At 41.9% G+C, this 13,618-nt stretch overlaps 1 protein-coding gene across 5 annotated transcripts in view; it reads left to right on the forward strand.

Annotated features, from left to right (window-relative positions):
- Fam135b (family with sequence similarity 135 member B) overlaps positions 1 to 13,618 on the forward strand; it is a 328,330-nt gene that overhangs the window by 242,031 nt on the left and 72,681 nt on the right. For all 5 annotated transcript variants that reach the window (XR_005873157.1, XM_040735574.1, XM_040735575.1 and 2 more), the window contains exons 8-9: positions 6,527 to 6,680; positions 9,061 to 9,110. Coding sequence is in view for 4 of the 5 variants with exons in the window: in XM_040735574.1 (XP_040591508.1) it covers positions 6,527 to 6,680; positions 9,061 to 9,110 (204 nt within the window). In the remaining variant the exon portion in view is untranslated. The remainder of the gene's footprint in view (positions 1 to 6,526; positions 6,681 to 9,060; positions 9,111 to 13,618) is intronic.

The raw sequence follows: 13,618 nt of genomic DNA on the forward strand, positions 1-13,618 counted from the left end.
TGCCTTGTTGAACAGGGTTGTTTTGGCTATCCTGGGTCTTTTGTTTTTCCATACAAAATTGATTATTGTTCTTTCAAGGTCTGTGAAGAATTGTGCTGGGATTTTAATGGGGATAGCGTTGAATCTGTAGATTGCTTTTGGCAGGATTGCCATTTTTACTACATTGATCCTACCTATCCAAGAGCATGGGAGATCTTTCCATTTTCTGAGGGCTTCTTTAATTTCTTTCTTTAAAGATTCAAAGTTCTTATGATACAGGTCTTTCACTTGTTTGGTTAGCGTTACCCCAAGGTATTTTATGTTGTTTGTGGCAATTGTAAAGGGTGATGTTTCTCTGATTTCTCTTTCAGCCCTTTTATCATCTGTATATAGTAGGGCTACTGACTTTCTTGAGTTGATCTTGTAACCTGCCACTTTGCTGAAGGTGTTAATCAGCTGTAAGAGTTCCCTGGTAGAGTTCTTTGGGTCATTGATGTAAACTATCATATCGTCTGCAAACAGTGAAAGTTTGACTTCTTCCTTCCCAATTTGTATCCCCTTGATCCCCCTTTGTTGTCGTATGGCTATAGCTAGAACTTCAAGTACCATGTTGAAAAGGTATGGAGAGAGTGGACAGCCTTGTTTTGTTCCTGATTTTAGAGGAATTGCGTTGAGTTTCTGTCCATTTAGTTTGATGTTGGCTGTTGGTTTACTGTATATGGCTTTTATTATGTTTAAGTATGTCCCTGTTATCCCAGATCTCTCCAAGACCTTTATCATGAAGGGGTGTTGGATTTTGTCAAAGGCTTTTTCAGCATCTAGTGAGATGATCATGTGATTTTTGTTTTTCAGCTTGTTTATATGGTGGATTACGTTGATGGATTTTCGTATGTTGAACCATCCCTGCATCCCTGGGATGAAACCTACTTGATCGTGGTGAATGATTGTTTTGATGTGTTCTTGGATCCGATTTGCCAGTATTTTATTGAGTATTTTTGCATCAATGTTCATGAGGGATATTGGTCTGAAGTTCTCTTTCTTGGTTGTATCTTTGTGTGGCTTGGGGATCAAGGTTATTGAAGCCTCATAGAAAGAGTTTGGCAAAGACCCTTCTGCTTCTATTGTGTGGAACACTTTGAGAAGAATTGGTATAAGCTGTTCTTTGAATTTGTGGTAGAATTCTGCACTGAGGCCATCTGGACCTGGACTTTTTTTGGTTGGGAGACTTTTGATGACAGCTTCTATTTCCATAGGGGTTATAGGTCTATTTAAATTGCTTATCTGTTCTTGATTTAGTTTTGGCAAATGATAGCTGTCCAGGAAGTCATCCATTTCCTTTAAATTTTCGAATTTTGTGGAGTACAGGTTTTCAAAGTATGACCTAATGATTCTCTGGATTTCCTCAGAGTCTGTTGTTATGTCCCCCTTTTCATTTCTGATTTTGTTAATTTGCGTGTTCACTCTCTGCTGTTTGGTAAGTTTGGACAAAGGTTTGTCTATCTTGCTGATTTTCTCAAAGAACCAACTCTTCGTTGCATTGATTCTTTGTATTGTTTTCCTGGTTTCTACTTTGTTGATTTCAGCCCTCAATTTGATTATTTCCTGGCGTCTACTCCTCCTGGGGGAGTGTGCTTCTTTGTGTTCTAGAGCTTTTAGCTGTGATGTTAATTCTCTGGTATAACTGTTTTCCTGTTTCTTCATGTGAGCACTTAGTGCTATGAACTTCCCCCATAGCACTGCTTTCAAAGTGTCCCATAGGTTTGGGTATGTTGTGTCTTCATTCTCATTGAATTCGAGGAAGTCTTTAATTTCTTTTTTTATTTCCTCTTTGACCCAGGGATGGTGCAGTTGAACATTATTCAATTTCCATGAGTTTGTAGGTTTTCTGCAATTTGTGTTGTTGTTGAATTCTAATTTTAAAGCATGGTGGTCTGATAAGATGCATGGAGTTATTCCAATTTTTTTGTAGCTGCTGAGGTTTGATATGTTGCCAAGTATGTGGTCGATTTTTGAGAAGGTTCCATGTGGTGGTGAGAAGAAGGTATATTCTTTTTTATGTGGATGAAATGTTCTATAGATATCTGTTAATCCCAGTTGGGTCATTACTTCTATTAGACCCTTTGCTTCTTTGTTGAGTTTCTGTCTGGTATTCTTGTCTAGTGGTGAGAGTGGTGTGTTGAAATCTCCCACTATAACTGTGTGGGGCTTTAGATGAGATTTACGTTCTAATAATGTTTCTTTAACGAATGTGGATGCCTTTGTATTGGGGGCATAGATGTTCAGGATAGACACTTCATCTTGGTGGGTTTCACCTGTGATGAGTATGTAATGACCTCCTTCATCTCTTTTGATTGATTTTATTTTAAAGTCTAGTTTGTTAGATATTAGGATTGCTACCCCTGCTTGTTTCTTGGGTCCATTTGATTGAAAAAATTTTTCCCAACCTTTAACTCTCAAGTAATGTCTGTCTTTGAGGGTGAGGTGTGTTTCTTGTATGCAGCAGAAGGAATGGTTCTGTCTTCGAATCCATTCTGCTAGTCTGTGTCTTTTTATGGGTGAGTTAAGGCCGTTAATATTGAGGGATATTAATGACCATTGATTGCTCATCCTTCTTCGATTTGCGATGGTTGTTGTTGGTGGAATTATGGGTGGAATTTCGCCCCTTTGTTCTTTTGGCTGTTGGTAGAGAGGGATTCTCTAATGCTTATGTTTTTCTGGTTGTAGTTAGCTTCCTTGGGTTGGAGTTTTCCTTCCAAAATTTTCTGTAGGGCTGGGTTAGTGGACACATATTGGTTGAATCTAGTTTTGTCATGGAATATCTTGTTTTCTCCGTCTATAGTGATTGAGAGCTTTGCCGGGTATAGTAGTCTGGGCTGGCATCCATGGTCTCTTAGTGTAGGTAGAATATCTATCCAGGACCTTCTGGCTTTCAGAGTTTCCATGGAGAAATCAGGTGTAATTCTGATAGGTCTGCCTTTATATGTTACTTGACCTTTTTCCTTAGCTGCTCTTAATATTCTTTCTTTATTCTGTATGTTTGGGGTCTTGATTATTATGTGGCGAGGGGATTTTTTTGTGGTCCACTCTATTTGGTGTTCTGTAGGCTTCTTGTACCTTCATTGGCATGTCTTTCTTAAGGTTGGGAAAGTTTTCTTCTATGATTTTGTTGAATATGCCTTCTGCCCCTTTCAGGTGGATTTCTTCTCCTTCTTCTATACCTATTATTCTTAGGTTTAGTCTTTTCATGGTGTCCCATAATTCCTGGATGTTTTGTGTTAAGGATTTGTTGGATTTAAGGTTTTCTTTGGTTGATAAATCCATTTCTCCTAATGTATCTTCAACACTTGAGATTCTCTCTTCCATCTCTTCTATTCTGTTGGTAATGCTTGTATTGGTAGTGCCTGACTGTTTGTCCAGCTTTTCTATTTTCTGCCTTTCTTCAGATTGTGTTTTTTTAGTGTCTCTATTTCAGTTTTCAACCCTTGCAGCGTTTGCATTGCTTCTTGCAATTTTCTGTTTATCTGTTCGTCCGTTTGTTGCCTTTTATGAATTTTTTGGTTTGTTCTTTCTTCCATTTCTTGCATTTTTTGGTTTGCTTTTTGTTCCATTTCTTGGATTTTGTGCTTTGTTTCTTCTTCCATTTCCTGCCTTTTTTGGTTTGTTTCTTCCTCCATTTTTTTCATTTTTTGCTTTGTTTTTTCTACCATTTCTTGCATTTTTTGCTTTGTTTCTTCTTCCATTTCCTGCCTTATTTGGTATGTTTCTTCTTCTAATTCTTGCATTTTTTGCTTTGCTTTTTCTTCCATTTCTTGCATTTTTTGCTTCATTTCTTCTTCCATTTCGTGCCTTTTTTGGTTTGTTTTTTCTTCCAATTCTTGCATTTTTTGGTTTGTTTTTTCTTCCATTTCTTGCATTTTTTGGTTTGTTTTTTCTTCCATTTCTTTGAGGGATTTTCCAATATCCTCTTTTAGGGCCTCTATCATTTTCATGAAAGTGCTTTTAAGGTCGTTCTCTTCTGCTTCCTTCGCGTTGGAATATTGGGGTCTTGCTGGTGTGGAGTCTCTAGAATCTGGCGGTGTCATATTTGTTTTTCTGTTGCTGACTGTGTTTTTGTATTGTCTCTTTCCCATCTCTTCTTTTAGTGGGTGCAGAAAGAGCCCCTTCCTGGTCTGGGGACCAGAGTTCCCTTTTGGTGGGTGCTAGTAAGTCCAGTAATCTGGTGGTTCTTCTATGCCTTGTCCAAATGCTGGTCCGTGGGTAGAGAAGAAGAACAGGAATCTGGGGCGCTTAGCCTCCTACCTGGTCCCCTGGACCCTATGCTGGGTCCTGTTGTACCTGATCCGGAACTGCTACTCCCCTGGTCTCCCTGGCTCCTGTAGTTTCCTGGTCTCTTTGGTGGGAGAGAAGATCTGGAGTCTGGGGTGCTTGGCTCCCGCCGGGATTGGGAGCTCTGTGCAGTTCCCAGGCGATCTGCAGGCTCTGGAACACAGGCCAGGAAGCTGGCCTGTTTACCTGATGCTCCCGCCGGGATTGGGAACTCTGTCCAGTTCCCAGGCGATCTGCAGGCTCTGGAACACAGGCCGGGAAGCTGGCCTGTTTACCTGATGATGCCCACTGAATGTATTCTTACACCGCCGTTTGTTCATCTCTTCTTCCAGGCACCTGTGCCGGTATACTCTGCTGGAGTTTCAGGGGAAGCCTGACCAAAGACAGGGTATTCAGCTTCCTGTTTGCCTGTTGCTAGGGACACCATCAGCGGCATGGGGGTCCACCAGATGTGGGGGCAGGGCTCAGCTGCCTTGCTTTTGGGGGAGGGGAGGGGAATGGGCATAGGGTGTGCCCTGGGGTTTAGTCTGGATTTGGGGGCAGTTCATGGGGAGGCTGGCCAATCACCTGTTTTCCCAAATGGTATGTTTGTTTCTGTGCCTATGTAGTCTACTGGGGTTGTGTGGAAGGGCTGGCCATGGGAAGGATGTTCAGGTGCATGGTGTTGGGTGGCAGAGTGGGTCATGGAGGGACAGAGCCCACTGGGCCGCAGTGGTGGGGGCACAGCCTGGAGCTTGTTCTCTCACTTGTTTGCTGCCTGGTGGAGACTGCACCAAAGCACTGGAGATCTCCCAGAGGTGGGGCAGGGCTCAGCTCTTCACTTCTGCCTTTCCTACGCCACACTGCAACACTTTCAAGACTTTTTGTTATCCTTATGTAATATTTCTCCTAAGTTCAAATTTTAAAAAAACCAGACAGCATTATAATATAAGGTAAGGTTGTAGAGCTCAGGAAATAAAGACATTGAAAAGTAGATACTGTAGCAGAAGGCATTTGCTGTAGTCATGAGATACTACATTGAGGTTCTGCCTCAATCCTAAGTCAATACTTCAATGCTGGGGATTTTGGAGGCCAAGTACTGATGTTGCTCTAGAAAGAGTTGCTTATCCATGGTCTCATGCCTTTCTCTGTAGTGGTTCATTCTCAAAACTGTTGATTTATCATACCCTTACTAGGCAAATTCAGCTTGCTTAGTTAGAAATAAGAACAAAGAGTAAATGGGATAGGAGACAGCCATAATCACCAACCATGCAGACCCACACAATGATGGCAAGAGAATGGATACCATCCCTTCCCAGCCCAATCTTCCTCCATTCTGGGCAGAATGGGCAAGGCAGCAGCAGGGAACCATGAAGAGTGAGTGCTTGCTTCCATTGTGGCCAAGGGGGAGTAGGTGAATGAGCAGACGTGTAACACCACCAAATCTTCCTACTATGGATTATCTCAATTTTCCACTGTCCACGTCCTACTCAATGATTCCTTTCTCTGCTCTTAGAAAAAAATTATCCTAAAATTCACTCTGGAATACCTTTCTCTCAGGTTGGAGAGAGAGACAAATTATGTTATTAAAAATAAACAAAACTGTCTTGTTTTTATTTTCCCCCATGCTGAGTGGAATGTGGGTTTAGGCATTTTCTTGTTGTTGCACAAACCAAGTTGTCTTTCTACCCATTCTATAGCTTCAAACAGATTCCACTGTGCAGAACTTTCTGAAACTGCCCAGACTTAGAGCTCTTGGACTCCACTTCATCCTTCATTACAATTTTATAAGATAGTTTTATTTTCCCTTTATAGCACAGTGTTGCTCATTTATCTGTTCTAATAATCTTCCTAATCACCCCTCACCCACCCATGTAAAGAATTCCCCTTCTTCTGTCACCCAACCTCTTATAAGTCTGTCCTCTGGGACTCAGGGACAGACACCCTTATCTGCTTCTTAGTCATCATCTGCTATCATTGTTTCTAATATTATAACTATTAATATCTTCACTTAAATGTGATACAACAGAGGCATAGTGAGTCTGTGGTTTTCCTACTTGGCAGGGATATGGAAGAGATTGGAACTCAGCCAGTTTTCTTCCTGAAGTCTTCATATTATCTAAGAACCAGTCCTGCTGTCCCGAAGCCCAAAATAGTCTGTGAATGTTGGGTGGAGGAGAGGAGTTCTGTGAAGTCAGAGCAAGGTATAGATTCCTCAGCTATGTTCCTTCTGTCCCTTCAGGGAAGCTTCTACGTCCCCTCAGAGAACTGCATACAACATGCCTACAAATGGCACCGGGACCTCTGTCTGCTGCTCCTCCATGCCTATCGGGGCCTCCGACTCTACTTTCTGGTCATCATGAGAGACATTCCTGAGCTGCCCACCATAGAGCTGGGTAAGGGGTTAGAAACAAGAGGCATCTTTCCAGGAGCTGGCCTTCCACATTGGAGTGTGAATGGTGAAAAGATGCTGTGCTTTTGTAAAGGCCATGGTGAAAATTCCTTTGGTCCTTTAAGCTTTTTTGGGCTCTACCTCATTGTACCAAGAGTGACTCTTTGGAAGGACAAATGCAATAAAATAAAATATGCCCTAAGACACTCACTCATTCATTTATGTATCAAACATTTCTTGAACACCTACCGCATATCCTGTCCAATAATGTTAAGTTGCTTTGGTTAGCAATAATCTTGATATTATACAAAGTGACACACAAAGTGAAAGTAGCTCGTAAAGGTGATTATATTTGAAAAAAGAATGTGCTAAAATCTAAACTGGGTTAGCAATACACCAGGGCCACCATGGCTCCTGTCTTTCATCCCTGGAATTGGTGGTTACTGACTCTCACCTCAATGGCAGGAGCTCAACCTCATAATCTAAAGTAATCTAATTAAGCAAAGGGGAAGGGAAGGGGAGGGGGCAAGTGCAGGTTTTTGAGTCCTTCAGTCCTTTTCAGACTGCCAACTACCATTGATTCACACACACACACACACTTTCTTAAATAATATCCGAGGTTAAAGCCTTTCTTAATTAAGATGCAATTATAGAATTGCATTTTATAAATATGTGTAACAGCCTTACAAAAGAATATTATATTATAGAAAACAATTGTGTATAGATATATAGGCATTCATATCTAATATATTTGTGTGTATCTGACTATCCCCTGGTCTATCCTGTGAAGGGTTCTAGAAACCTGCAATGACAGGTTGTTTAGGTGACAAATAGATTTTTTCCAAACTAAGTATCAAGGATATTTGTGAGCCTAAATCCCTCTTGAGTGATAAATAAGAGAAGTCATGCATGGAAAGTAAGATGACTACTGAAAGCCACACCGCACAGCAATATGTAGCTGTGACAGAAGCCCTGAGGTCCAGCTCTGACTGCCTGGGGTAGGGTGCTTCAGTCCCGTCGCCTGTCTTTACAGCATGCGATATGCTGTGGTTCTGCTCTAAAGTCCTTTGAATCAGAGGCTCAACCCAGAGTCTAGAATTCAAGAATAATATATATTTCAATGTCAGTATCCCATGGAGTGCTTATGTCTTTGTCTGTTCCTCTGGATATCAACTTCTGTGAGAACTATATCATCTGGTGTTGTCTGTGGTCTGTGTATTATAAGCAGGTTGCATGACAATGCTATATTTCCAAGTTTCTCTTTACTATCAGGATTGTTGAGGGCTGGATCCCCCTTCGATTCCTTAGGTTCTCTCTCTAGTCTGCAAAGCAAAGGAGTGTTTGTGGTGCTCATATTGGTTTTCAGAGCCTCTTTCCATCTAGTTCAATCAGCCATGATACCTGGCTAAGCCAGTGTCAGGGGCTTTAAATCAAACACTCTTTAACTTGGATATTTCCAGAAGTCAATCGTGTGCAGACTGTAAAGACGGATACAAAGGACCCAGACTGTGAGTCTTTAGTAGAGCACTTGCTTTGCATATGTTAAACCTTAGATTTGACCTCAAGTTCCACACAACAAATCAAAAGACAATAGAGAATCAGCTAGTTACATGCCTCAAAAGAAAATGGATTTTATTCAGCAGTACTTAGCCATAGTTCACCCATCAGATGGGAAGGTCAGGAGGACACAGAGGTGCTAAGGGATTTCTCAAGTTGCTGTGGACAGTACAACTGTATGGAGATGATTTGCTTTGTCATTGGGGTGCTAGGAGAGAGTTCAAACACGGTCAAAACTCTGACCATTAAATCACAAATAGCTGGAGGCCAGTGGTTCAGGTTGACCAGCTGGTGCATTGCATGCCACACTGGGGATGGCTCGATGGTTATGATGCTCATTAGTGTCATGGTCCCTGGAACCTGAGGTCTCCCAGATCTGCCACTTTACTTCCTAGAGCTTCTGACATTTTAGCTTCAAGATGGAAACACAAATCCATATTCTCTGCTTCAAAATATATATTTGTGGGACTCTGTGTGTGTGTGTGTGTGTGTGTGTGTGTGTGTGTGCGCGCATCTGGAAAAGCATAAATAAATATAGAGTTATTTAAGGCACACAAAGTGGTAGACACACTAAGGGGTCAATTAAACTTATAGTTCCATTAATTCCATTAAGTTGTCCACTATGGGTTTCCTCTTGCACTCAGTCTATGATGTCAAATGAGGTTGATTCTCTTCAAAGTTTAATTAAGAGAGTCCCCTGGAGTTGCCTTTGTCTCTCTATAACTTTACTATTTAGAGCATGAAATTTAGGCCTTTTCCTTTAGTTAGCAAGTACAGCATTGAAATGAAGTCTGTTTAATTGTGTGGTCTTCCTTTTTCCTTCCCAGAGGCCCTCGCTGTTGAAGAAACACTCTCTCAACTGTGCTCAGAGTTACAGGTAATTACCCTGCTGACCCTGACTCTGAACAGAGGGATATACTTGTAGTTCTGGGACAAGCTAGTTTTGTCTGCCACATAGCATGCCAGTCACTTAAGCCACAACTTTTCCCAATGAGAAAAGTGATTTAACAGGTACCAGTGTGTGGGGATGGTTTCAAACCTACTTCCCTGAGGAAAGTCCTGAAAGGCTTTTGCGGCATAAGCAAATAGGGTATTTGAGGCCGTGTTGTGAAAAATGATTGGCAGTGAGGAAAACCCATCATTTTTTGAGCATGTGTAAGGAATGTCATGGTTGTTCACAGGCATCAGACTCAGAAATGGCAGCCTTAGCACTGTATGTGGGTGGAGTCTGCAATACTCAAGTGAAGAGGTTGATGGCTTCAACCCACTTAAGCAAGACAAAGCTATCTCCAAGTCCCTAAAAGCATAATCATCTCAAATAGGTCAGGGCACCATCTGGAGTGAAGCTAGTCCATGACTTCTATAATTAGTGAAGCAAGCGAGAACCAAACTACAACCTGGGAACCAAGAAGACTTATTCATGTTTTCCCTAGGTTTCAAAAGAAAGACCATTTTATTCTTGGCTCTTAGGTTTTAGCTGGGAAAGGACAATGACTTGAGAAACTTGCAACAGGAAAAAAACCAGTAATTTCATATTGGGGTCTTGGTTCCCAATTTGTAAAGCAAGCAAGAACTGTGTCCTTAGAGAGTGGGTGCAGAATGAATGTGCATCAGTTCTATTGCCTGTTGTGATCTACAATCCCTAGAGGACTTGCTTCTATAGAGTGGGGCAACCACACTTCATTAAGCTGGGTTAGGACCACTAGGAATTTAATATTGAATGAAGTTAGTTGACTCAGTGAGTGATGGAATGAATACATTGTTGGAAGCTGGCCTCAAAACAGACCTTTGCAGCACAGTGCTGACAAATTGTTTATTCTTTATGAATCATGGTTTCCCTATCTATGAGGCTGGGGAGGTTGCTCAGAAGATAAGGTGTTTGCAGCCCAAGCATAAAGACCACACTTCAGATCTCTGTCATATGAAGGAATTGGTGATTGCCTGTAATATGGTATCCCAGGGGCAATCAGATTAGCTGAGCTCATCACAATTGTCATGCTCAGGGTGCAGCAAGGGAGCCTGCTTAAATGAATAAAGTGAGAGCCACCGAGAAGGATACCCAGTGTAAACTTTGGGTTTCCATAAGCATAAACATGCGTGGTCACCTGTTACTCATGCAAACTTATACACATGCAAACTTATACACATGCAAACACATAAACACCACAATGTGGGTTCTTGGAAGGCAGTGTGGTCAGTCAAGCCCCCTCCTTCTCTATGGCCTTTTCATGACTGTCTCCTTAGGAACTATGGCACCTGTTGACCAAGGGAACTTGGATTCATCTCAGCACCCATTTTAAAGTTTCCATTACTTGTGAGCACCTAGGCCAGCACAAGGGACTTAGTCATCCCTTCCCCAGGAGCACAAGGTCGGGGAAGGAGTCCATTTCCTTTGTGGCTTTCACTAATGAACAGCTCACAAATGAAATAGTATCTGGACAGAGGTATTGTCCATGATGGTGGGACACCAGGTAGGGTGTCAGTAATTCTTTTCAGGAGGAAGCAAGTTCTTAGTGGGCTCTAATGAAGAAGCTACCTTGAAATCAGGGATTGAGAAAATACCAAAGCCTTGTGTTTTTGCACGAGGGCAGTGATAGAGGTCTGAACTTGGAGATTCTTTGTTGCAGGACTACAGGAGGGAGCAGAAGTCTGAGCTCTGCAAGGAGGAGGTTGACTGAAGCACCAGGGAGGGACCTAAGATTGATCATCATTAATGATGATCATGGTGCCTGGTTGAATTCTCCAAGTCATTAGGAGTCATGAAGTAGGAGGATGGCATGCCCTTTGGGGCATGTGTTGAAGAATGAACTTCCAACATCGGCGCATGAGGAATTGTCTCATCTCCATCAATTCTTTGATTGTAACTGCATGTCCACCATGAAATTTAATTCTAACAGTGTCTACCTAGAGTCAAAATGAGATCCTACTGGCTAAAGGCCCACACTTATAGCACTGTCTCTCCTCCAGATGCAGTTTCTTTGACCAATCAGCTACCGAATAGACGTTTCATTCCTAACCTGTTCAAGTTAGATAATTTCATTTAGTGGCTTGAGAACATAGGAACCTGTCACGGAAATCAGTGCAAGGGGAAAAGAAGGAGTGTAGGATGCTTTATTAAAAAGAGAAGTCACTTACAGCAGAAGCGCTCTGTTGTCTCCGAGCTGTGGCCAGGGTCCAAGAGAGAGCACCAGGCAACCCTTTCTCTCTATTTATTCCCCTCTCCTTCATGTACCTGTAGCCACGCCCATTGGGGAGTGGCTAAAGCTGCAGGTATGCCTCTCCCTACAATTCCCCTTTTAGTCTAAAGAGAAGATTTGGACTTGATACAAAAACTCAAACATATACAGCATATGTACGTAGAAGATAAGCAAATTATAATCCACTTATATCCTACCCTAAGTATATCTATCCCATCTAAACCTATGCTTATTTGAAAGAGAAGACCAAATCTGAACACCTCCTTCCAATCCCAACCCTAAATAATTGAACACTAACCCTAACAGGTGTAAATTATCCTATATTATCAACAGTAGGGAAATGGGGCATAGTCTTCTCAAAGTTACTTCCTGCTGAATTGGGATGATGACAATCTCATTGGAACCTGTACGAAGAAAATGTTAGTGTAGTGAAAGTCTTAAGTGGATTAAGTTGTCTCTGTTTGGCAGGATATGGTTGATTGAAGTCCCTGACTGGAGTTCTGATGTTGATTGAAGCTCTTGTCTGAAGCTCTGGCCAGAGAGTAGAAGGTGCACCAATTTTCTAATCATTACCAGTCTACTAGGATGTTACAAAGGGCATGAGTTAACAGCTAGATGAAGGTTGCATAGATCGAAGGATGCATAGATCAAAGTCTGAAAAGGAGGCAAAGAGTGGAGCTTCTGTTTCATGGGTTGATCTATACCAACTTCAGGCAGGTGGGTACATTCACTATCCTGGAAGCTCTCCAGTCCCTGACCTTGAAGGTTTCTATGCACTAGAAGCAAATCTAGGACCTCAAGAAAATGATCACACAGCCCAACTTACTCAGTAAGGCAAAAAATTTCATTTCTACAGAAGAGTGCATATCCTGGACACATCAAGCAGGTGCATATCCACACCTGGGGCTGTCCTAATTTTATTCTTAATGCCACAAAGGGGTCCTCTTTCTCACTCGTTTGGTCTCACGCTCTTACACGGCTGGGCAAGTCAAACCTGGGTGCCGACAGACAAAGTCCTGAGAAGAGAATGCAACCGTGTACAGGTATTTTTATCTCAAGAAGTGCTGGCCCTGGAGGAATCTGAATTTCTGTCAAATGGCTTCTTTATAATTTTTAATGAAATTTGTCTTTGGTGGAAATCATGGTACTATTTTCCATGTATGGAAGCTGCAGAAGAGAGACATAATTGACTAGGTCCTAGGCATTGATGATTCACTCAATGCCCAATACTTGAGATCTGGGGATAATTTTCACTGCCTAACCAGGAAGAGAGAGAGAGAGAGAGAGAGAGAGAGAGAGAGAGAGAGAGAGAGAGAGAGAGAGAGAGAGAGAGAGAGTTGTTGTTGTTGTTGTTTTCTGGCAGCAACCTCTACCCTGTGGCTGGCTTGGGACCAGAAAAAGCTTGCTTCATGAGTTAGATAGAATTTAGCAAACAAAAGCCATACACTCTCATCTTTATGGAGTTTGTAGGGGATTAAGGCATTCCTTACCAGGAACTGAAGACTGAAATTCACCCTGTGATCTCCAGAAAGAAACTAAGATGAAAAGTGTGACTAGGGTTTTATCCATAGTTACAATGGCAAGGCTGCCAGAGCAACCTCCCCACAGCATTCAGGGACAGAAAGTGCTCACACATATTCATAATGACAAGTGGATACTAAGTGAGGCTTCCTTAATGTTTCTAAGCTACTTGCAGTCATTGGATGAGACTACCGAATTTGGAAAGGTTGCAATGGCAACCTCCACTTGATAGTAGTGATCTTTGTGGCCCTTGTCCCTGGAAAACCTTTGTCTTTGAAATTTTTGTCATTTCTGCTTACTGCAGTGATTTAATGAGAGGCCTGAAGGATAGAGCTGCCAATAACTTCATCAGACATATTTCCTAAGTGACCTGCTGCTCACCTCCTTCCCTGGCAGCAGAGATCCAGACTGTGAGGATGTTGTCTTGATTTCACTTTTTAAACTCTCTGACAGTCATGTAATTAATTTTATTCATTTTTAGCCCCTTCTCTGGCTGAAAGTTCCTGTTCTACTTCCAAGTCCTGTGTATATGTGTGTTTGTGTATGCATGTGTGTTTGTATGTGTTTTGGTATGTGTGCATGCACATACATGTGTATCCCACTGAATTCTGGAGTTTTTTGTTTTGTTTTTGCTTTTGCTTTGTTTTTCGAGACAGAGTTTCTCTGA

This window comes from Mesocricetus auratus, unplaced genomic scaffold (assembly GCF_017639785.1).
Source record: "Mesocricetus auratus isolate SY011 unplaced genomic scaffold, BCM_Maur_2.0 Super-Scaffold_100047, whole genome shotgun sequence".
In the NCBI taxonomy this organism is placed as follows: Eukaryota; Metazoa; Chordata; class Mammalia; order Rodentia; family Cricetidae; genus Mesocricetus; species Mesocricetus auratus.